Here is a 27,072-nt window from a genome sequence, read left to right as displayed (position 1 = left end):
TATTTGTACTATATAATTAAAATAAACAGCTCTTTTTATAAAAATATTTTTACTTTTACATCAAATAAAATATGTATTTCTTCTTCTTCTTGTGCCTCTCCACTACTGGAGGTTGGCCGTCAGCTCAGCGAATATTTCGCGGTCTCGCGCCAAGCGAAATAGTTTTTCCACGCTGGCGATCTTTATCCATTCACGGATATTGCGCAACCAGGACTTTTTTCTTCTTCCAACGCGTCGTTTGCCCTCTACTTTGCCCATCATTATAATTTGGAGCAGTTGGTATCGCTCGTGTCTCAAGACGTGGCCCAAATACTCGGTTTATCTCTTCTTGACGGTTTAGTAGTAACTTCCGGCTAGTGGCGACGCGCTGGAGTACTCTCACGTTCGAAACTTTGTGTCCAGCTAATACGGAGCATTCTTCGATAATACCACATTTCAAAAGCTTCTAGACGTTTCTGGGCGTCAGCTTGCAAAGTCCATGCCTCACATTTAATATGGAATTTTCAATAACGGCAACATATTATATACAATCTTATGTGCTTAGTCGTAATATTTTTGCTTCGCACAAATATCTTACTAATTATATATTATTATCATTAATTAAATTAACATAGACAAATACATCACGTAACTTTATCAGTATTCTATTGATAAAATTGGCCAGTACCAGAACTATGACAATTTCTTCTTTTTTTTTAAATTACTGTTTTTTGAGGTCATATGAACCATGAATAAAAAATAAAATAATTTTTAAATACAATAATATTAAAGAGTATGTAATGTTTCACTTTTTGTTTCCAAAACGAATCACTAAGACTTAACAAAATTATAGAATAGTTGCGAAAATTGACGTAACATATTTATCCTTCACACACCCAGTTTCAGTACAAATGTCAAACGGTGACAATTTATTAATGAAATAAATTATTGTGAAATTAATCACTTTCATTTTTTTTATCAACCCATCACTGTAACATTTAACAAGGAAATAAAAATAGTCTTATATATCCATGGCAATGGCACAAGATTTTACAGCTCAAATAAAATTTATAAAAATAATAAAATAATGTAGTATTCACAAGATACTATAACTTTAACTATACTTAAATAATGAACGAATATTTAAGTTTTTAATGTATTTTGAAGAAATAAATATTTTTATGTCTTTCATTATTTTCTTGGCTTATGTAATAACATATGGGTTTCATTGTTTATTATCATTTATGAATACTATGTTATACTAGTAATAATATTTTCAGTAAAATATATAATTATAATATTTACAATATTTTATCAAAACTTAGTAACAAATTAATACTGGAATAATTAAAATTGTTTAAATATATTTATATAAAATTCCTTATGGGATAGTATGTATGTAGTATGTATACCATAATTGGAAACATTCATAGTAATCACTCTTTAATTTTCTATCTTTTTTTATCTACCTCCATTAAAAAAGTACACACACATATAACACTTATTATGATGAAATATGTTACAAATTTAATATTTTACGAAGTTTTATGAATGACTAGAATTGATTAATGAAAATATTATGATTAATTACAATATTAATCAAAGGGTTTTGCGTCAATTTCAATGATTAGGTCATCATTTTGAGTCTGTGAAAGGATCTCATTCTCTTTCTTAACTTCAACTGTTACGGACTTCTGTTCTGTGATGATAGTCAATGAATGCTTCAACTTCATATGCTTCCTAACGGAGTCACGATTGAAGAATTTCAAATGACACTGAGGACATGAGTATTTCTTTTCATCATAATGTGATCTTTCGTGAGACGCTAATTTATCAGGACTGAGATAAAACCGACCACAAAATGTACAAGGAAAATTTTTGTCTGTATGTTTACTTTGATGTTGTTTAACATTATACGCTTTTGCACATTTATAATCGCATAAATCACATTTGAAATAATTCTCTTTCTTGTTATGAACCCACCGCTTATGATTGCACAACTCGGCACTGGTGTAAAATGTTGATGCACACTTCTCACATGTATACGACTTAACACCGCTATGTCTTTTCATATGAGTGTGATAACTCAATTTATTCATAACTTTCTTACATATCGTACAAGAAACCTTTTGTTCCGTGTGACTTTTGAGATGTCTATATACATTTCGACGTCCCCTAACATATTTACCACAAAAATGGCAGGTAATTTCAACTAAATAGTTCTGGTGTGCTCCTTCCTTGTGTCCTTGAAGAGAACTGTATTGGGTATATGTATTTGGACAAAGATTACATTGAAATGGTCTCTCACCGCTGTGTGTGACCAGATGTGATGACATATCTTTGATCCTCGATGTCTTGTAATTACATTCTTTACAAACGAATACTCTCGTCTTACCAATTCCCTCTATAGATACATTGCTATCAGTAGCAACTATGCAGCTTTTAGTCTTTTTTTTCTTATGCATGTTTAGAGCTTTGTAACTCTTAAATGTTCTTTTACAATCTTCGCATATTAAGCTTTTAGGCATATGAACCTTTTTCCAGTGAACTCTTAACTTGCATTTGGATCTAAATATGTCCCCACAGTCATCACATTCGAAATTCTGTTCTACTGATTTAATCTTAGGTACATCATAAGTTTCTAAAATGATTGTGAGTGGTTTGTCAGCACTGTCTACACTTAAATCATCATAATTTAAATATTCCTCACTATTATCCTTCTCCAATTTAACTTCACTTTCTTTATATTCTTCTATCTTTATTTTTACATTATTACCGCTGTCAGTATGTATCTCGTCTTTAAAATTATAGTTTTGTAAGGCAATATTGGACAATTCACATTTTTCTTTAAAACTTATTGCAGTTTGTAGTTGTTCAAAGCAAGATTCACATATTTTATCAGGAAAACCATCTCGGTGTTTGATTTCAATAGTAGTTAGGGCGTTTATATATTCAAATAACAAGTAATGTTTGTATTTTTTATACAATGATATGTATTTGTTTTGTTCTGATTTTAAACACACACGACAAACTGATCTTTTGCTATTCATATTTTCATTGTTATTTATAATCAATGAGTAAGATATACATGAAAAATAATATGTAACTGTATATATTAATTATTTGTTTTCATTACAATCTGAAATTAATTTCTGAAATTTAACAATGTTATGACTTATGACATTAATAATCATGAACAATATTGTATTTTGATTTTGACGTTATAAAGTGTATACTGCACAGAGTACATATATCGTCATATCCAGTACGTTACGTACGACGGTGTAGCTGTATACAAGGAAAGATTTTTAGTCGTCAAAGTCGAAAGACTATGGTGTGTCGAAATAAAGAGAATTATCTCATATGGATCTTCACCCGAAAAAGTGTCTACCAAAATGCAAAATGTAGTGTTTGTATACTCTTTGCCGAAAAATATGAAATGAGAGTTCCATTAATTGCCAGAATGGCGGTACTGTAGCTAGAGGGTATTAAGTACCTGAAATTATAATTACGCGTTTATTACTTGGGATTTATATTACAATGCCATCATAATTTCATTCGTTTTAAGAGACATTTTATACATAAAGATACTTACTCTTACCTCTACACTTCAGAGTTAAAACTATGGATGGTAGAGGTAAATAAGACTATTACTGTATACGAAAAAGTGTCCGCCGATATGCGTTGAATTAGGCCGGCGCTACAATAGCATCACGGTAAATTTCAAAAACATTTTAAAACATTATTATAAGAAAATTGTGTTGGTCACTTTTCAAATATCTAAGACGTTTTATAAGTTAAGAAAGTTGGAAGTATTTATCTGATTTAGAAAATTAACAGCAATCTATATATTGTTGCTTAACTATTTATTGGGTGGGTGTCGTAAATAAAAGTTACATAAATATGAGTCGATTGGGAACAGCTTGTGTTATGCAGTCATGCTTATTTAATAACAAGATCGCCACATATAGTTTTTGGTTTTAATAATGTCCTGGGACATTATTCACACACGGCCATCTGATCCCAAGCTAAGCAGAGCTTGTACTATGGAAACCAAACAACTGATATACTACATATACTACTTTTCTTTTGTAAATACATACTTATATAGATAATTACGCCCAGACTCAGGACTAACAGATATGTTCATGCACACAAATGTCTGTCCTGGGTAGGAATCGAACCCACAACCTTCGTCGTGAAATGTATCTACCAACCACGCCAACCGGCAAGAGTTTTTGGTTATCCGTTTGACCTGGCGGATGTCACCAGCAAAAGCATTCTCAAGGAGGGATGGCGTCTGGCTTGCCGTCTTTAAATTTAGCCCAGCTCTTTTACTTGTGAAAAACTTTATAAAAAACAAATTCTCCACCCCCAAAATAACGAGATAAAGCAAATAAAAATGTGCATACTTGCTGTTATGGATATTTAAAAACATTAATTTATAATCTAGTAGGAATCTGCATTATCGCATTCACGAGACATTTAATAACTCAAGAAATTTTGTGTTGCATATATGTTAACTATTTAATTTATTTATTATTCCAATAATCATCTACAATAAAACAAAGATTTTAAAAATAAATATGTATTTATCATATTTTTACCATATATTTTACTTACAATATATATCACTTTCACTTTACAATGCTTAGGTACACATTAATTAGGTTCTGAATATTTTTACAAACGATAATCTTAAGAATAATAATAATCGTTACCCAATATCCTAGTGCTGGAATATTAAAATGATTATCTAGAAAATAAAACAGATTCTAATAAGACTAGTTTAATCATAAAAGATTTAATAAATGTAGACAAAGCCTTATTTCTAGATATGTAATTTTGAAACCAATATAATATTTAAAAATAATATTTATATATAAAGAAAAGGAAAGAAACATTAAAAACTTTTTTATTTCATTTTTTTTTCTTTGATACGTTTTTTTCATAATAAATTATAATGTTGTATATGACTTAAACATTACAATTAAAAATCATTAAGTAAATAATATATACATAATCTAATTATTTACTGTAAAATGCAGTCAAATATCTCTTTAAAGAGGTAACATCAGTTAAAAGCACACTTATACTGATATGTCTTTAAAGACGAAAAATTCTATTATTTGTAAGCGCAGGCATTAGAGTTGAAAAATAGATAGCTAATACAAAAGTCTTGCATTTACAAACAAAACTGATTCAGCTTTTTAATTATTTGTAAAATATTATAATTATTTGTTTGTGTTATTTAGTATCACTATAACAATTACTACCTTCACAATTAAATTTGGAATAATTTTCAATTAATTTAAACATATTTTTTCCTATTGAGACTGAAGAACAAACACTGACATATTACATAATAGGTGTACACACATAACTCCTAAACCGCTATCAGTCACTATAAAGCTGTGCACTATACTAACAAACACTTCCTGTAAGGAACATTAATTAAAAATACTGTTATATAAAATAATAAACTTGGTCCCAAGTATAATAAACAAACATTGTACTTAAACTATGCCATTCATGCAATATATACAATGACATACTGAAACATTTATTTATGTATCTATCTCATGTATGGAAATATATTTACAAATATATACATCTTTATGTCAGTGTTAACAATCTCAATGGTTTGACTGCTGAATTAGGATATTCTTATAATGTATGATTTTTCTTGTCGTGTTGAAAAAAGTTTCTACATAAAAAAATAAATGTCTATGAAATTGAAATACTATTCCAAATTTACTATATCTGTGATTTCTTAATGTATACAATGGAATAATAATATCCAAATAAACAATGTACTACAATTGTTACTACGCAATTGTATGATTGCGTGTTAATAATAAATGATTGTAATTGTACGATAATTTATTATCGTTCGGTACTACTACAGTCAGGTAACACTGATGATATTTCAAATTGAATTTCTTATATTATTGTCAACGTAACTTTTATGTCAAAATTGTCACAGACAAAAAATATTTACATATGAAAGCACAATCCTTTTATGTATTACGTGATTTTATTTAAATATTATTATTGTATTAATTAGACAGTTATTTTAAAATTATCCGCGTAATCAATAGAATTTAAACATTTTCGAATTTTACGTTGTAACTTCCTAGAAGAACCCAGAATAAGAGAAACTAAAAAATGAGATTTGAATGATCTAATATCTGTTAATGTTATAGAAATTAAACATTTGGGAATAAAAAAAAATAATGGAAATTATTAAAGATACATGAAGATAATTGACCAAAAATTTAAAAATTTGGCCGCTACTCATGTCACGTACCATTAGTTAGATTTAATGGAACTCGTCCAAAAAGGTCAAGACTTAAATATAAGACATTTATATCTTGTGAAATTGTCTCTGGAAGAAAGTCTAATTGTATCACCATTATGTTCAAATTGAATTCCTCCCTTACGATATCACGCGTACGTGTATTGGTTTTACTTGGTTTTTCGAATTACATTTACAGACTACATAAACTTATACTAGATTAACAGTTCTCTATGATTTGGCTATAGTTCGCAACACCCATTTTGTAATCGACTATTGATTAATCTATCAGTCTGGAGGCTCCTGGTGGGAGCAGTGGGGGACAGGGGAGGGAGAGGATTTGTAAGCTCTGGGAAAAAGCGAGGAGTAAGATGGTGGGGGTTCGTACTCCGGGGGCGAAGGAGGTATCGATGTATCGAAGAGTTGTTGCGAAGCAGCGGTAACTGTGACAGTAGGAGAGAGATCAATACAAGATGCAGGTATGATTGGCGTGTCTGATGGCTTAGATCGTTTGCAACAGCATTCTGAAAGAGAAAAAATATCTTTAATTTTATACTTCAAGCTGTATTGCGATTTCAAAAATTAACTAACTTTGTTAGGTTATATAAGTAATAATTGATCATTAAGGAGCGCCATATAGCTTATATAATCCAATTATAGGTACTAATTATTATATATGTATAAAGCTTTTAGAGCAATTTTAAGAAAGTCTACTGCCAAGCAGAAATACTTAGTATTGCTGTGTCCCGGTTTGAAGGGTGAGTGAGCCAGTGTAACTACAGGCACAAGGGACATAACATCTTAGTTTCCAAGGTAGGTTGCGCGTCGACTATGGAAGGAATATCTAATATTTCTTACATAACTAATGTCACGATCGCCCAGATCGTGAATATTTATCACCAGGTGGCCCATTTGCCCATCCTCCTACCTATTTTATAAAAATCGTGTGTGAAGGTAAACTCACCCCAAGCCAGACAGAACATGAGTATGGTAGCGCAGACCAGCATTCCCACGACGAGGTAGCTCCAAGGACCATATGGCTTCAACGCAGCTGCGAACTCCATGAACGCATTTTGTTTCTGTTCGCCCTCGGTTATCTTCACTGGAAATTAAAAATGATTGACTTTATACTAACATATTATGTAAACGCATATGAAACTTGCATTTGTGTATCTATTTGCATTTTTTTTAATTTGAATCTATTTAAATTCCAAGTATTACTTAGAATAGAATAGAATATGCTTTATTGTACACCAAAAGTGTTACAGAACCATTTTAAACATAAGCACATAATAAAAAAAAATGAAAACTATTTTGTACAAAAGGCGGTCTTTTGCTAAAAGAACGATCTCTTCCAGACAACTTTTGGGTGAAGGACATGAAATAAATCAATAAAGTATTAATAAAAATACTTACTTATGACCGAAGGTTTGGTCACGCCATCCGGCTGGTCCAGTCCCAGCAGCTCCTGGTTCCTTGCCGCAAATCTCCTCAGCATCTCCAAGAGTGGAGAGTCGCGACGATGGGAGCAGGCGCTGGAATCTTCATCTTCACCTCCTGGGCAATGGCGGACGCCATCGCAGACCAGGTAGGATGATATACACAAGCCGGTCCCGCCGCATATAAATTGAGATTCATTGTTGCAAACAGAACCTGGTAAAGAATTACATAATCTAAAGACTGCTCAAATAAACGATAACTTAATCACTTCACTCATTGCTGTAAAAGATGGTGATGATGAAATTGATAAAAACAATGTTGACATCTTTAATTTTCATAATACAATTTTCTGTCTATTGTGTTAGCACTTGATTGCCTATGTCGATCGGTTGGATATGACTTATAATAAAATTACATCTGGCCATTAACTGTCATTATGGAAGAGAGACAACTGTCATGGTAGCGGTTTTTAAAAAAAGAATGGAGGAACAAAGAAATTAATTATTTTGGTATTAAGATTATATCGGAGAATAAAAAACATTATATTGTGTATTAACATTACATTATATATAAGAATATTATATATTAAACAACTGTGTCTTATTTCGGACCAGCTTAAAATTGTGTAACGAAATATCACACACAATACTTGAATTTGTCTGGTTAATGTACAAGCATTTGTTTTGTTAAACTTCATAACGGTTCACACATAACCAGATACCTGATAGCTATCTGGGCGTTTCTTTCTTCCTATAAAAACATTACATCGATACCAGGTTTGTTGTTACCGTGACCGCAGTAATCAGTCATCAGTAAAGAACTATTGAATATTTAAATCATATACAGTAACAGTAAAAGCCTGTAAATGTCCCACTAAGGCCTCCTCTCCCTTTTTGAGGAGAAGGTATGGGGCCTATTCCACCACGCTGCTCCAATGTGGGTTGGTGGAATACACATGCGGCATAATTTCAGTGAAATTAGACACATGCAGGTTTCCTCGCGATGTTTTCCTGCTCCGTATAGCACAAGATGAATTATAATCACAAATTAAGCACATGAAAATTCAGTGGTGCTTGCCCGGGTTTGAACCCACAATCATCGGTTAAGAATCACGCGTTCTTACCACTGGGCCATCTCGGTTTCATGCTTAAATCATATGTTTTTAATAAATATCAGGAGTGGCCGTACTTTGTTAGTCACAGTTATTGTTTTACGAGGATAAGGTTTATCCTTTTCCAAACAAGAATATCGCTATATTCCATTCTAAAACAAATAACCTACTAACTATAATAGTGCACACCATTATGAGAATAAAATTATTAGTCTTACCACTATTAACGGCCGTGACCACTAGTCGCAGTTTCTCTGTATGATGGTAAAGTGTGGAGGGCGGGTTCCAAGCTATGCGGATCTTTGGTGGTAACAGCTTGGTACCAGCTTTCGCTGCCACCGCTGCTGCGTTCCCGCCACACAATGATAATCGCCATATCGGAGTCTTCGATTCACCAATGTACTGTAAATTGAAATTATACCTCTTAGAGATAAAATATGCAAAAAGGAAGCTAATGATTTTAACCGAAGATCCTAAGTTTACATCAAGGCAAACACTGACGAATTTATAAATATTTAATTAGTATTTATCTATCACGTCAGACAAACTTAACGAAGTACATTTTTTTTCTTTTTCAAGCGGGTTTGAATTAAGAATAATAAATTTCGAGTTTGATAATTCTGACTTACCAACGTATCGAGGTAGATTAAGAATTTTTTGCCCTGCAGTGAGACATTTTCGGAATTATATTTACTAAAAAATCGATCGAACGTTCTGGAATGTTTTTGTAATAATGCGAAAATAACTACAAGCTTAAAATATTGCGTTGAAAACATAAAAACTAGTTTAAAAGGTTGGTTTGCAAAGATAAGTAACAAACAATCATGAGATCTTGAAGGTGATATTTTAATGGGCTTAAATAATCAATTTACATAATTTTCCGTGGTAATAAAAACTTATTTATGAGCTGCAATGACGTCATTAAATTACCACACAGTTTAAGGTAATAGTCGAATTAGCAAGGTAACTATTTACACTAAAAATTCTGGCCATTTTCAAACTTCCAAAAAGTTGTATTTGTGGCATAATTTTTTTAAAGGTTCTCTTACAATTTTATTTTGCCTTAAAATTTAAAGCGAAGCGATAAAAATTTATAATGAAACCGAACCAGTTTCCAAACAGACATAGACGAGATATATATAATTATACCGTTTTTCTTACACGTTCCTTATTTCGTAATATTGATTTTGTTATTGCATCGAAGGATCTAGACGCCTCGAGTACAGTCGTGTTAACACCAATTAACCCCGGTGTTCATGAAACTCAATTAGTCACGAAACAGTTGCCTGCTTCAATGTATCAATTCATTGCTACGTTGATAGATATTATTCGAGTCTGATATGTAAATTTTCCATTCCTCTGTACAACGTTGTTTTACATAGGGGTCCATGATTAAAAAAAAAATTGGTGTTTTAAAATTATAGTTAATTATAAAACTATAAGATGTCTGGTTGTTTAAGCATCGCCGCAGAAGCTAATGGATCAGTTTTTATTTTGTATTGCAAATGTTAATGATTATATGAATTATGAAAAGTACTCAAACAACGGATTGAAGATACTTCGTAATAAAATAATATGTATGCGGGTACGGCATACATTTGTGTACCACAATTGAATGTTTGCTTTTTTTAATATATATCTATAGAACCTTTCACACGATACCCAGTCATGACTGGATTGGAACTGCTTCATATTGTTGATATTATAATTCGTAATAATATTTTATTTCTATACTTTACGTTCTTTGAAATGACATTTGAAATCTAGAAAATTCTCACAAAGCTTATATAAAATACTCCTATTTAGAACTAGATTTGAAATCTAGAAAATTCTCACAAAGCTTATATAAAATACTCCTATTTAGAACTAGATTTGAAGTATATTGCTCTACTGCTTTCAGTGGATATATTCATCTATGTGAAGCAGAACTTGATCTATGTAGAATTCATCTCTCTATAATATAATTTGTGCCTGTCTAAAATATGTATCACATATTAAAAAAAACATGAATATACGTCACTCATACGTTATTCAGATTACGTAATTCTTATTTACACGGTATTAAATCTTTATTTTGAGATGTGTTTGTTGTTTTAACAATACATGCAATATGTATTTCACGCTTCGATATTTTTGACACTGACGAAACCAGACGCTATTTTGGTTTATTTAGCGATTTTAAAACAAATAGCATTATGTAACACTTGAGTTGTGGAGCATAGAAAATTTGCATTGACATCATACTTTATTGGTGTTATACCTGTGATGTTACTTATTAACAAAACCAATTGCGTAGTAAAGGTTATTTTTATGAGATTTTAAAATTTTTAAAAACTGTTAAATATTTCATCTACTGTCAGGTACTTACCACGAGAAGTTTACACGAATCAGTGGAGTTAGTGACATGCGAGGTCTCGTCAGTGGCTGTGTCCTGCGCATGCGCACTCCGCATGCTCCATTTGCGCCCTTGCGCACCCGCAACCGGCGCCGGCGCCTCAACATCACCCACTCCACGTTCCCATTCTGACAGCGATTCCTGTAACAATTAATAAAAACATTATACAACATACTTAATACATAAGAAACTAAAAATTGAATTTGTTTACTTGAAACTGTTATTTAAAAAATAATCGTTTTATATGAATATATTAAAATTAATTTTGAGATATAATTGTCGTTTCCTGTCATATTTTCAAGTGTCTGTTGTTGTTATCTTGTTTTTTTACATAAATCTGAACCGAGTGTACACACTTGCAACCTCCAGACTCCGAGCTGCAACTGAGAATTTTCTACAGAAAATCTCAATAACTTTTTATTGGCCCTACCTGGGATTTGAACCCAGGACCTCCGGGCCTTACGTGTAGCCACTAGGCCAACGAGGCAGTCAAACATATATTATATATACACAGTCGTCGTCATCATCATCGACGCAGCCACCTCACCATCTTCAAGTCTAGGACAGGACATTGCCTTTTCTTATATATATTTATATAAACCGAATACAATTTAGTCTTAATTACTACATAATGGTACATAATGACGTTCACTGAGTATGAATAATTTTATATAAGTTCAAGGTGGTGTAATTTAATCGCAAATATTGTTGTAGGTTTCAACGAGGTATATTTTTTAAATAATAAGTAGTTAAAATCGAGGCGCAGATTTAAATGTCAATAATTATAATTACAAGAATGAAAAACAAAACACTTATTTACGAATATTTTCATATATATGATCTTTAAAAAAAAATTGTCGCGAATATATTGTCTTCACAAAAAATGTATTAAAATTAAGTACAGTCAAATCAGTTTGGAAACGACGACGGTTTTGTTTGTAGTAGTGAACTTTAAGCAACAAATACATCTTTTTAATAACTTCATTGTATATATATTAAACGAAAATTTTCATTATGAATTTCATTAACTCCAGACATTTTATCATCCTTATTTTTATCCGATAAATCATTTATGTTAATGATAATTCGATTTTGTATCTAAAGCCTCGTCTTTACCCTGAAATTTCTTTTCCTCTTCATTAGCGTGTAGACAAACATTCTCCATTTCTTTTTTTTCTTTCTCACAGTTATGGTATAACATTTTTCCTCAGCTAATATTATTATAGCAATCATATTAATTGTGTTATTTTGTTAGCGAAGCAAGTTTTCACTATCCCCTATATTATTTTTTGTATAGAAATTAATTCAAAGAAAGTAAGAAAAGAATAATAAGCAAAATGGACTGACAATTCTAAAATTACTTGAGTTCAAGGCCCGTGGTAGCTAACGCAAACTGGTTTATATCAGTTTTAGTCACTGTGTGTGTATTATACTACTACAAACGAAGAAACGTCTCCAAGATGATTTACGTGTAATAAGTTTTTAAAGGACAATAAAATACACTGGGGATTTTTATATTCATAAATACTTTACCATAAATAACGATAGATAGACAGTTTGATGCAAAGAATTTATAAATATTAACATTGTAAAAGGCCAACCAATACCAATGTATTCACTAAGTCCATTCAAAGTAGGATAGTGTGTTCAAGGAGCGTACAGTAAACCTTTTTTTTTATAATTAACAACTTACTTTTTGTAATGTAAGTGTAGAATATTGATGCACAGAAAGTCCCAAAAATTAAGTACAAAATGTATATAATTAAAGTTTAAGAGAAATGTTTCTAATTTTAACGTTTCTTTCTATAAAACTGTAGAGCGGATTGGTGCAAGTAGTGAGCTGGCAATTGGTGCTGTTAAAACACCGTATTACCCGTTATAACTTTAATAGGGCACTTCACATCTTGGGAACTAAGATTTGATGTTCCGTTGTGCCTGTAATTACACAACAATAGTAAGTATTGCTGATTGCCGAAAGAATACCTACTGAGTGGCTGGTACTCAACAAGACAGGCTTGCACAAAGTCCTACCATCCAGTAGGTCTAAAGTAAATCTTCCTTCTGTCACGTGTACTGTGTAATGAGTAAAAAAAGCTCTTATGTTTTTATTAATTATAAAACCATCTGAAATATTTAATTTACTAACATATAAAATTGGATTTAATGGTATTAGTATTAAGTATTCAAAGATACGTTGATTTCTCTATTATAAATACAAATTGATTGTTAATAACTTGAACAATTTAATATTAATCGACGCTTCTCTTAGAAGTCGTAGTTGTGAATACTAATTATAGATGTATTTGTTCGATTAAGCCGAGATGCCCAGTGGTAAGAACGCGTGAATCTTAACCGATGATCGTGGGTACAAACCCGGGCAAGCACCACTGAATTTTCATGTGCTTAATTTGTGATTATAATTCATCTCGTGCTTTACGGTGAAGGAAAACATCGTGAGGAAACCTGCATGTGTCTAATTTCACTAAAACTCTGCCACCAACCCACACTGGACCAGCGTGTTCGAATAAGCTCCAAATCATCTCCTCAAAAAAGGGAGAGGAGGCCTTTGGCAGAGGGACATTCACAGGCTGTTACGGTTAACGGTTGTTCGGTCAATATACCTAGCATTGTAAAGATATTAACAACGATAATTCACATGACGTTGTAGTGTCTAGAACACAAATAATATTATTTAGTTAGGGAATTAAATTACTTTTGACATTATACAGCTTGTTCAATTTCCATTCTATTTTCCATGACGAATAAGGAAACATTCTGGCGACATTATAATCATTCGTTTGAATAAAACCAGGTCATCGTTCTTCTTTAGTGTCCAGCCTATTCCTTACTTTTGACATTATACAGCTTGTTCAATTTCCATTCTATTTTCCATGACGAATAAGGAAACATTCTGGCGACATTATAATCATTCATGTTTGAATAAAACCAGGTCATTGTTCTTCTTTAGTGTCCAGCCTATTCCACCTTATTAAAGACAGTTATTATAATTTCAAAAGAAAAATACTCCGCTTGTACTTATGTTAAACGTTGGATCTCACTGAATGATTAATTGATCAGACCATTTTACATTTACAGACTTTTTTTAAAATAAATAAGGTCTATTATACTGTACAGGATATATAAATAAAATTGTACATGATTATTACATTTTTTTGATTGTTAAAAACAGTAACTACTGGGTTTTCGCCGGTTCTTCTCGAATATACATTTCGACCCAAAGATGGTTTTATATTAAAACTAAAATTGTAAAATGACGAATCAAAAGTTTTTTTTTTCAAAAGTGCTTGTGAGAGCCTAAGTTCCTATATTTTGACTTTACCTTTGATATAGTTGCTTTTTATAAGGCCGAATCCTGGTTCATACCACGGTAATAAAAAATACCTAATTGTATTTTAAGGTCTATAAATTCTGTAGCAACCCGAAGTCTGGAAGTTATCAGTGCTAATATTCCCATGCCTCAGAAAGCACGTAAAGTCTCTACGGCTGTGTTAGAATTGCCGCCAAATCTAAACAAGTATGAGAGAGTGTGAATAAAGAATGCACTTGTGTTTTTGCACACGAATGAGCACTATAATATGTCCCGAGCAGTTGTCTGGTTTTCCTCGACACTGACCGCCATGGCCGATGTCGATGAGAAAGACAACATCATCATAATGGATTTAAGATATTGTAATAATTTATCAGAACTCATTATCTGTTGACCTATTCTGTAAAAAGTCTTCGAATCTCACTCCTGTAATATTAGAAACACACTATTTTACGGTTATACGCTATTTCGATGCGTATCCTTTTAAAGTTATAATTATCATATAAAAATATTATTTTGAAATATTTTTCACTTTTAAGGTCGCTTTTTATCAATGAATAAGGTTATTTTTTTCAATTAATTAGATTACTAGGATTTTCCAATCCGCGAGGGCCAAACGATCAAATAATTCCTTTAATTCCTATAATTTGAAATTTCAACTTAATAATACTTTTAAAATAAAACATGATAAAAATATGATATAATCCACAACAATTTAGAAGCAATATAATGTAACCTGCGTCTGCGCCTTGAATTACATAGCAATGAAGCGTTTCATATTACGAGTTTCATGAAACATAATTGCTTAATTACTATCCGATTGAAGAACTTAACTTCAATTGAAAGAAAAACGAAACTTCATTTAACATTTATCAAACATTGTTTCGTTAAATGATTGTTAATGCTTATCATATAATATGTACTTACATATAGACTAATCCAATGACAGATAATAAACAACTTTAACATTGAATTGACATGATATCATTGGTCAAGATCTAAAATAATCTATGGTATTACGGATTTGTGAAAAAATGGCGTTTCGAATGTTTTAATTGGAACTTTGGAAGTAAATTAATATGGAAATAAGTGTTTACGTGGATTTGTGTTATATAAGAATAATTATTTATAGTGCATAATATAGCACTATGAAATCTTTACTGTTCTTGCCATTGGAATATAGTGTGTATAGACAAGTATAGTTCTCACTAATGACTGGCTAGACATGATTGCCGGATAAGCTCTCTTCAGATGTTTGGGTACATTTAGAAGAAGCCTTCTCTGCGTTCTCTGTTATTGGTAGTCTAAATTCAAAATGGCGACCAAATATCAACACTGTATCAGCAGTCATTGTCAATTTAAGGTGAAGTTATTATTGACGATTATTTTCAAGTAAAAAACCTTATTTGAATGTATAAGACCGCCATATTGAAACGAGTTCTAACATTGTAGATGCAAAAATCGATACCGAGTATATATGTATTCGATACGTTCTTTGAATACTCAAGTGATTGACTTAATTCAGAATTCCGTGTTTAAATTGGATTATGACGCAGTACGTTCCAGAAATAGAAACCTTTGAATTTTTAACTTAACAAAGGTCCGCAACAAGAATATAAAATAATTTATTCTAGATTTAAAGATATATATTCCGCTTTGAAGAAAACAGTAACTGATTTGAGCTAAAGAAAGCAAAAAAAGATGATATAATGAGAACTTTGTTTTAAAAAAAGCACTGCCGTTTTATAATTCTTATAAATCTATTTTATTACAGCCCTTTAAATTAGTCGACAAAATGTGTCAGCACTATGATATTGTTAATAAAACGTGGATAAATTATTTCTACTCTAAATTTGCAATGAGCGCCAAAACTTTCCCTTTGGGAGATAGGGAGAGGAGGCCTTAGCCCAGCAGTGGGACATTCACAGGCTGTTACTACTAAATTTGCAAAAAATACGCGAACTTTCGATATCTCCAGACATCATATAAGTCTTTTGTAATGAAATAACTGTAGTTTTTTTTTATCTGTTGCCGTGGCTTTAGTGAAGAAACTACTATATTTTATTAGACGTTATGCGGCTCTCATTCCAAAATGTCACTGAAATTATACAAATAAATAAAATGTATATGTCTGTCTGTGATTTAATACTAACTGCCTCTTTTTAAATTAATATGGTTATATTTGCAAGTTACCAAAACTGAAACGTGAATTTTTTATTTTAGAGAAAAAAAATTCTTTAATTTAAATATTTTTTATCATGTATAATTCAAAAAGGGCTTTATGTACAAAACGACAGATTTCGAAGGTTTTTCGTCACAAACTGAATTCCACGCTGACGAACAAGACCAAGAGCATATTGGAAATGATAGTTAAATAAGAAATTAAAAATCACTAGCAATACGTACTGACGTCCCCACAATACAAAACCAAATAAGTACATCATTATCTTAAATCTTATCTCCACACAAACAAATATCTAAAACAAACATATTCGTATATTCGCATTCTTCACACGCACCAGAGACCTTCGAATGAAGCTATTGTGATTGTGAATATATTTTGCAATTTTTATTGTGACGCCAAGTGTAAAAAGCGCATGCTATACATGCGCCGGCTCGCAACGAGCAAATTGACTATTTATACGGCCAATAGGACAACCAACACATTATTAAATGGCATTTGTACTTTATTACAAGCTCCTTGGACAAATATTGTTATTAATTCATACTGTTTTTTAATATTTATTAATAACTAGCTACCCGACTTTGAATATATAAAATTATACATGCCAACACAAGCAAATTTACGGAAAACGCAACTAAAATCTGTTATCAACGATAAACCACTGCATGTTACAAATACATGATATATTACGTAAACACTTATCTGATGAATGTTAATAAGAAAATTGGAAATCTTAAAACAATGGCTGCGATGGAAAACAGAACAATGCGAACTTACTTAATTACTAAACTGAATAACAATGCTATGTGAAATTGCAACAGTGCGCCTGTGGTTCGAATCCTTCGCGAGATATGTAACACGAATGTTATATACGTACGTAATTACGCTAAATCAACTTTATTCTAAGCAGTACAAGAGTTAATTAGTCAATTATAAATATTATTACATTATATATTTTTTTCGAATATTATGTATTTTGAATTAATTTAAAACACGAAACAAATATATTCGTCATCAAAGGACAACCTCAAAGTTTATTTACATTGAAGAATATTAAGTATTTAATATTTATATAGTAATAACAAATAATAACAAAGAATAAAACAGTACTATTAATATTTTATGTGTTTGTATAATAAAATAGTTCATTATGAAAGCGTGAGTTAAGGCAAACTTTATATACTTCGTAAGACTAATGGAGACGACATCCTCCTGAACGATTTCGTCATCTTCAAGGGTGAATAGAAAACTGCGACATATTGTATTGCTTAAGTGTATGCGCAAACAAGTGCACTCACTATTCACCTTTCTTATAATCCGATGAGACGGCCATCAGAGAGATATTATTATTTATTTATTTTTTATATTCGCCGGGAGGGCAAATGACTCTACTCCACCTGATGGTAAGTGGTAGTAGAGTCCAAACGCGACGACAACCAGTACAGACGGGAAAAACGTTCTGCACTAGCCGCCTTCGCCTTGCCGGCCCGCAAGATGCCTCTTCACGACTCGTTTGAAGGAACCCGGGTTGTAAGAGGAGGGGAACACGTGAGCTGGTAAGGAATTCCATTTTTTGGAAGTGCGACAAAGAAAGGAGATGCCAAATTTCTTTGTTCGCGATAGAATTGATGTCACAGTTAGGCAGTGACATCGAGAACCAGCTCGCGTGGACTTAAGAAGGAAGGGAGAAGCAGGAATTAGAGAGAATAATTATAGTTTGACGTGTGTGAGGCACGGCATTGTTGATACAGCCAAATTCCAAAATTGGGATTTCTTGAAAGAAAAACTCAAAAAAAAAAGATTGGTTCTACCCGGTACCTCGGGATCCGCCTGTTAAGCCTGCCAGAAGACCAACGAGTCGGAGTAAGAGTTATAATGAGACTCTTTAGGATTTTAATTACATAATTCCTGGTCACTATAATTCATGATTACGTAATTATTATCAAAGAAATATAATCTCGACCGCACCACTAATCTTCCAAGTCTTCCTAAGCATTCTATTAAATAATCAGTATGAAATTGACAAAGATTTATTACACTAATTGGTATATTATTATTCGAAATTGTTAAGAAGATTATCTGAATGACTGTCTGTTTCCTTGTCGGTTTATATCTCAAAGCATTGTTTACGTCCGGCGAGGCCAAATCTCGCCTTTAATTCTGATGTACATTTGTACTATTTAAAGACAATAATTGTATAATAAGCCTTTAACGCTAATTATTCGAAGGTTATCTAAAAACACCAACAAAATAGAAGTAACGGAGTGACCAACATATTTTGTGGGAATTGTCAATATGATCTTTAAAATTAATTAATATTTTTAAAATTATAGATCCTATATTATCTTTGAGTTCGCCAAATTAATAGGACGATCTAATCTTGTGTTTTGCAAAACATAGTGTACTATTTACGTTGGGAAAAGCTTGCTTATCGTCGAGTCCAGCAGCTTATTTCTTATGTATAACTTTTGGTTTCATATTTAATGTACAAATACAATAGCGATCCTAGTTTATTCCAATAAAATTATCCTTATTTGTTTGTTATAATAATTCAGCTAAATTTGTCAACATTCAATCAAGAAATTAAAGTGATTATTGCAACAGAACTTTATCTAGGTAACATCTAGGTTACAGAGTGAACAAGGTGAGTGCAAGGCTCAGCTTAAACGCACAATACTCGACCTTGCGGAATCATAAGCGGTTTAAAGTTCTATTTAAGTCCAATCATTTAAAATTTGCCGTTTTGAAATAAATGACAAATATATCAGAACTCTTAATGGTAAAGTAAATTTTAGCTGTGAATATAAATAAATAATAAGTAAATTTTAACTATTGTCAATAAGGGACTTGTCAAAATAATTCAAAAATCGTTCGTTTACTCACCTCTTCAAACTCGAGAGGTCTACCAGTAGCCCTCGAAGTGTTCCACGCTTAACTATCAGATCAGCTTGATGATAGTCAATTATTGTATCGCTAGCTGAGTCATAAAAATGCAAGTTCTTACTTCCACTACTAACTCATAAGTTCAATCATATCCTTGGCCAATCAGCAAGTTTGGTTTGATGGATGAAACGACCAGTGCAGCTTTCCCCACAATGGATATGATAGCTCCAATGGATGGCTTAACGGTGACAAGATTTAAGGAATGATTCTTACGGTGTTAATGCTTATCGACGGTCATCCATGTTATTTTCATAATCTTTGGCACATCATCAAATAACTATTGTAGACTTATTTACGTAAAAAGAACCAATAATATTAACACTATCCTTAAATTTGTTTGTTCATGCGTCAGAAGACATAATGATACGTACATATTTATTTGAGCTCGGACAATATCCATAAGTACCACATTTTAAACAATTATACAAAAGATTGTTTTAAAAGTATTCACAATAATTTTCCTTATTGCCGTCATGTTTAAGATAATTATCATTAACATTAAAATTTTGGCAGTTCTACAAAACACGGAGTGATTTATTTGAATTAGAATATAACAAAAATAGAAAGAATATTACTTTAAAAGAGAACAATTGAATGAAAATAGATTACCGAGTAAGCTATGAATAATTCCTATGAATCCAACTTCATAAGAATTATTTGTATTAGATTAGAATAGTCTAGAAATATCTACAGTTACCATACAACTTACGTTATTCCACTATGCGATCTTTTTTTCATGAGGCTTGTATTTTCATATGGCTCAGCTTTGGTAAGGGCAATGCTCGATATTTATCTCGATCGCTACGCATAATGAGTTTATGATGATGAAAACCATAGACGGTCGAAGATAACCGAGAGAGGTTACAATTAGCATACTGAAGTGAGAATGAGCAGGCCAAGTCGTGGAAGTCGAACTTAGGAAGTCGAAGCCTCATGGAAACAAAATGTAATAAAGTAATAATAAAGAAAGCACATCTTCATTTTACAAATATAAATGAAAATAAGTAAAATTTAATGCTCAAGGAAAATCCTTGTGAAAACACTATCCTAGCCACAATAATAAATCATGACCATATACTGAATTATCATCAAAGCTACATAATAATTTTAGCCTGAATCACGCTTAAGTAAGGCTTCTTTAAGAGCAAAATAAGATATGAATAAAATATGCATTAGCATAGTAATCAAAGCTGCTCAGATAAATAAGCAGAAACAAACGCATAAGTATGACCGTAGAATGTACCGTAAGGCAAAACGGCACACAAGTAACAAGTAACTAGAATAATAGTTCGAGCTGAGTCCATATTTGCTCGGTGTTTAAACATTTTCTCGAAACCCATTTACGTAAATACACGCATTCAATGGTTGATTTACAAAGAAACAATAAATAATGAGATTTGAAAATAAAATCAGTGGTTTTTAAATACAATTCATATGGGCTGATATCGAGAAACTTCCAATTTCCTATTCTTAAATTTATGGAAACAATTAAAGCGATCTCATAAAGTAACACAAATTCCTTGCAAATCTAAATTAAATCTTTTAAATTATTCAAACTAGAAACTGCCAAATAAAAGTCAAGAATAATAATTATTAAAACTATTATTTAACCAGCTACCATTTTGACATTCATACTTCACTCCAAAGTCCAGTTTCGTAACGGATAATGCTTTCATCTACATATATGCATTGGACCATTCATTCACCAAGCCATCCTTGCAAAACATTATTTGGAGATCTTTAAGAATGTTCTCGAAAAACAGATATGTTATAAAGAAAATAGTTGTTGCAGTGTCATTTGCATATTTTTATACATTTTTGGCCTATTATAGTTTATATTTTAATTGTATTAAATAAAGTAACAATGATCCTGCACAATCCTAAGCAAATCTTTACACACCAGATTTTAGTATCTGGATTTATATAAAATAGTTATCTTAATTAAACTAGTCTTGAGCGTTTATGTACATATAATTTATGCTGTTTTTTAATTGTATCAAAAGCAGGAAATAATTATAAAACATATAGAGTGCTTTATGTGATACGTGATCGGAACTAGTCCTGCAACATTATAGTGCTATTTTGATATTGATTGTAAGTAGCTAGTCACGAGCTGTATTGGGTAACCTTAATCCACTTCGCATGTAAGAAATCATTGTGAAAGGCTCCCTTGGCACAGTTCATTTTTGACTGGTTCTGGCAACAGTTAAAAGTAATTCATCGATGGATATTAAACACATCGATTATGGAAACCTATCGTGCAAATCTGCACGACTTCAACGTTTAACGACTCAAGTCATCTGGTAGCTAAAGACGGTAAGTTTATTTTAACCCTATAAAACAAACTCTTTAACAGGTTTCGCAATATAATACCCATAACCCTATATAAGATATCCAACGCCGTCGTAAGGATTAAGAAGTTCAGGCTTTGTAAAAGTCAAAAACAACTGAAGTAAACTCTAGGTGGCTATACTCGTGTGTGTTAATTTTTAAAGTGCATAATCAAAAACTGTCCCAAATCTAAGATTTTATAACTATCCGATGATATATTTCACACGATTATTTCAAATAAAATTTGTCTTGTAACAGGCATCTCACCATCTGTATACTACTCATATGAAACAGCAACGATCCAATTAAAGTTATCTCTGTCATCGTAAAATTACTCGTCTAATCTGATAATATTGTAAGACCAATTATTCACTATTGTGAAGTTATGACATCGTTGCTACACCACAATATATCATCATAATAGTGTGAAATTAGCAATGGCTTCAGCAGGTTTATAGTCGCATACAATTGATACTATTCGAATATTATGATAGAAACCCGACGATCAGCTTCAAAATTAAAATTATCTTGATAAAAACAATAGTGATTGTAGAATTATGAGACTTTGCCTTCATTTCATATTATTTGGAGAACATGATCCTTTCACTATAAAACACGTTTTGCAAGAAACAATATAATTCAGAAACTTGATATTTGACATTGTTCTGGAGATATAAGTTAATGAGATGTTTGTTTGGATTTAATTTAAATAATATTTACATTAAGTCTAAATTAATGATATAAATGTCACATAAATAAAATGAAAAGTCACTACAGATAAGAAAACCCACCTGATTCGACTAAATAAAGGCTTTTTTTCCAAAAACATTTTTACAGTTACTTCGCAGTCAATCTTTAGAAAAAATAAGAATCATTCAAAGGACATTGAATATCAATTATATAGAATAATATAGGGCAATACTTAATTCTCGTTTTTGCAAAACTTTGAATTTAACGAACAAAATTTAATACGATGACACGATTAATATGCATTACGTGTCCACGATTTCTAAATAGTGTTAATCGTTGATAATATCATAAAATAAATTTCGTTGGGCCAAATATGCGCTTATCAAGCACTAAATTTAGTGTACACAAAAAAGTGCAATATGACGTAAGTAATTTACACAGCTGTGAACGGTGCAAACGAGGTTGAGACAAGAAAAAATTCCACGATTTATGGTCATTCTACACAACCATACAATGACTGGGAAAATGAATAAACATGTCTAATACATTTGGAGTAATAAAGTGTAATTTTTTATTTAATTTTGTAAAATATTTATGACAAATTCATGAATTATATTTGTATATAAAACGTTTTATAAATGTACTTTAATTTTTTTTTTATTATAAATGATAAAACATGGTATAAAAGTGTGGAGTTAGTATTCGTTGATTTCTATGCCTAAATAACCCTTATTTAAGTATCTATTTAACTTTACTGTCGAAAAAGAGTAACTACTGAGTTTCTTGCCGGTTCTTCTCGGTAGAATTCCGATATGTGGTAGCTATAAATTTTATTTAACCTTGTAAAGTGTTCGTAAGAGCCTATTTGAATAAAAATATACATTATATGTTGACTAAATTTGATTTTAATTTTTATAATTTTGTATTGCAGAGCCTTGATATCAAGCTATTAAATTATATAAATTTCTATAGTTTAGGTTAGGTTAGTGAAGCCCACAGACCAATAAATGTGATAAAAAATTGACTAAGCAATATGGTACAAGTATTTATCTAACGTAACTCTCTTTTATTTATTGTAATGGAGTAAAACATCTTATCTTTTTGCTGACAGCAAAATACCACCTTTGAAACAGGTTTGTTTTCTCTGACAGGTAGTACAGCCTGCGGCTAAAAATAGCCTCGCCACGTCACCGACTGATGGATCACGTGACAGGCGTTTGAAATGGTGTCGGTAACCAAGGAAATGTTATAAAAACAACTAAATAAACGTAGATAGTATCATATATTGTTTAATTTGCGTACGTATAAAGTATATATATACAGACAATCACAATAACTATAAAGATGAATGGCTTTAATTAAAGGCGCTTAAATTAAATGTTTTATTTTGAAAATATCGTTACAAACACAAGATATGGACTTACGAAAAAAACGCTCGCAAGTATTATTTTGAATTGAATCGTATTTTATATTTATATAGATAAAATAAACGAACTCATTTTTATATCGTATAAAATAGTTACCTGTTCTATTTTATTGTAATTATATATCGAATGATTAGAAAACATTCCATGGGATTACATAAGGATAACATTGAAAAAATTATAGTTCATCACGAAGATCTAACCTTTATATAATGTAGTAATACAACATCTAATTAATAGATGCAATGATGACAGCATCAAGCTACTCCTCAGCTGCGACGAATAATATGGAGAATTGAATAAAACTGCAAGATGATTTCAAACATTCATTATACTTTATCCGTAATAACATAACAAAGCTGTAGATTATATGTGTTTGACAGAGCTAATCCCATAAACTAGCAGTTCTATTTGGAATATTTGTGTTACTACATAACACAATATGGCAAATTGAAGGCAAAGTACTAACAATGTCTATCAACCTTGTATGTTTAAATATATAATTTAAATTTAAGGCGGGATACCATAGGACGACGATATTCTTCCTGATATTATTAATGTATACGTTTCTATGTTAGCCACGGCATCATCAATTGAATCTACTGATTTTTTGGCAGAAAAGATTACAGATTAAAGATTAGTATTTTCATTTTTTAAAGTTTCACACACCGATGCGAGTAGCTGCAGCTAATATATAATATATAGAAATTGATACTTCACTGCCTACAGGAAGCAAATAACGTGTCTTGAATACCACAAACAATGAGTTGTTTATGGATGATATTTATATATAAGTAACTACATATAATAATAAATGATGATCATTTCAACATACTTGAAGAAACTCGACAGATATATTTTTTACTGAAAAGGTTAACTTAAAACGTAACCGTAGCAAAATGAAATAAATATATTAAAATTTATTTTATCTGATGTTCTCAAACTGTACTAGATTGTGTCGTCACCAGGTTTTAAAGTGTGTGAAATTTTAGATCACGCATGATGAAACTGGTTTAAAATTTAGTTGCGATACGTAGCCCAGCCGGTATTAATAATAAAAAAATACATATAAAAATATAATAATATGATACGGTGTTTTTATATTTGTTTTAGAATCGGAATATGTCCTTATATGTTGCAAACTACGCATAATCCGTGACGGTCTGACACACCCACTGCTTGAAGGTGAATAAGCTAGCATAATTAGTTTGCTTGATAAATATCCATCACAGACGTATTACACGGAGACAATAATTAATGTAATATAAATAAAGATAAATATTTAGTTACACCACGAGTTCAAAGTGTCGTGCTAAGATTTTTCAATTACTTTATTAACAAACTTGGAATATTCCAAGTACTTGTTTTTAGAGTAACCAAACAAAATTGTTCAATTAATAACGAATCTAAAGTATTTGAAATATAAGTGTTCCGGAAAGGTATTTCCGTGTTGACGTTATTTATTTATCAAAACCTTGATCAATTGAATTGCTACTAGACATAATGGAGTTCGCAGTTAAAACTAAATTGCTTAATAGCGACAAATTAATACGAAAATGTCTCGTAAGATTTTTAGTTTAACTAAACTAAATCTTATTTCATATACTCGCAGACAGAAACAAACATCTGTAAGAAGTTCCTTTTGTGCTATTGAGTCAACAGCTATAACTGGTTTTAGTCGCACGTAATATGCCTACGCATCGGATATACGGTCAATATACGAATAACCGACCATTTTGTAAAGACAATTTTATCATCATAATTTTACCGATCCTTCACTCTTTTCAATTGTATCCTGATATTGCGCCAGCTTGGTTGGAATGTGATCACGCCACCTTCGCATTTTACATAAGTCAACTTATATATTCAAACGAGTCTATATCGAATGATATATAATCGTTATTTATATTTAATGATTTAGGTAAAGAATTAAAAAAGAAATATTATATAAAATGCATTTTCGTGTTCTCTTACTTTTTTTATCACCCGAACTCGTTTAATATATTTTATGCATATAGGTATGAGGATCATAGTTTAATTAGCCAATCTTTTTTTTCATTATTCATTAGTGCCAACACAAAAGAAAATATGTCTCCCTTTTTCCAGATATAGTTTTTACACCTCGATTGACAAAAATCTGATATTGTATGTGCTTAATTTAAGTTCATAATTCGTCTGGTGCTCATAAACGAAGGAAAACTGAATGTGTGGAATAATATTCTACCACATTTCTCCATCAATGGTGATAGTGGACGAATAGGCTCTAATGCTTCTCCGTAATAGGAGTTAATGTTAACTAACTTCTATTTTACAACTAGTTTTTTCTTCACATAAATCGTCGTAAATTGAACATAAATCAATGCTTAAAAACATTGTGATAATGTATAAAATTCACATTTGTTTTATTTATAAAGCCATATATAAATTTATATATACACATATGAAGTTGACCTTTCAAATGCAAAAGAAAAGATAAAATAAAATTGGCCATATATTTTATAAACTTACATACATAGTTTGATTTGGTACATAACCGTGAACTATAACGGCATGTTCTAGAATATGTTGATCTACGTCAATTTTTCTACCGAAACTAATCCTTATGTTTGATTAATGTAATTATTATGGGTTAGATAAGATATTTTATGATGTCTTAATTTTACCGTGGAAACTTTTGCCTCATAATAAAGACAAAATTAAATTTCAAATAACGAACTGCACACAAATAATTTAAATGCAATAACATGTTTTCCTTATTTATTCAGACATAGCGATAAGCGTAAGAAAAAATCGGTACGGTATCACTACATATTATAAAATTCCCCTCCACGTCTATCTGTCTAAACGCGATAAACTCAAAAACTGCCGCACAGATTTTCATACGGTTTTCACCAAAGGATGGAGTGATTAATGAGGGAGACTCAGGCGTATAATTCATTGTGGTTTTA

The 27,072-nt window shown here is 31.3% G+C and overlaps 2 protein-coding genes across 2 annotated transcripts in view; both read right to left on the bottom strand.

The window, feature by feature from the left end:
- Window positions 1-1,209: 1,209 nt before the first annotated feature.
- LOC126777334 (zinc finger protein 93-like) lies at window positions 1,210-3,129 on the bottom strand. Its single transcript, XM_050500333.1, has one exon. It carries the CDS (start codon window positions 3,027-3,029, stop codon window positions 1,575-1,577), a length of 1,455 nt encoding a protein of 484 aa, XP_050356290.1. The 5' UTR covers window positions 3,030-3,129; the 3' UTR covers window positions 1,210-1,574.
- Window positions 3,130-4,582: 1,453 nt separating this feature from the next.
- LOC126777373 (uncharacterized) overlaps window positions 4,583-27,072 on the bottom strand; it is a 48,419-nt gene continuing 25,929 nt past the window's right edge. Inside the window, exons 3-7 of the mRNA XM_050500415.1 lie at window positions 11,197-11,364; window positions 9,047-9,230; window positions 7,694-7,930; window positions 7,242-7,379; window positions 4,583-6,801 (exon numbers count right to left, since the gene is read on the bottom strand). Coding sequence (XP_050356372.1) covers window positions 6,566-6,801; window positions 7,242-7,379; window positions 7,694-7,930; window positions 9,047-9,230; window positions 11,197-11,364 — 963 coding nt within the window. The 3' untranslated portion in view covers window positions 4,583-6,565. The remainder of the gene's footprint in view (window positions 6,802-7,241; window positions 7,380-7,693; window positions 7,931-9,046; window positions 9,231-11,196; window positions 11,365-27,072) is intronic.

Source organism: Nymphalis io, chromosome 2 (genome assembly GCF_905147045.1).
Source record: "Nymphalis io chromosome 2, ilAglIoxx1.1, whole genome shotgun sequence".
In the NCBI taxonomy this organism is placed as follows: domain Eukaryota; kingdom Metazoa; phylum Arthropoda; class Insecta; order Lepidoptera; family Nymphalidae; genus Nymphalis; species Nymphalis io.
Note: the sequence above shows the minus strand (reverse complement) of the source record. Positions and strands in the feature narration are given on the sequence as shown.

Excerpts from the sequence above, each read along its gene's own strand:
- LOC126777334 (XM_050500333.1), bottom strand. The coding sequence starts at position 3,029 with ATGAATAGCAAAAGATCAGTTTGTCGTGTGTGTTTAAAATCAGAACAA.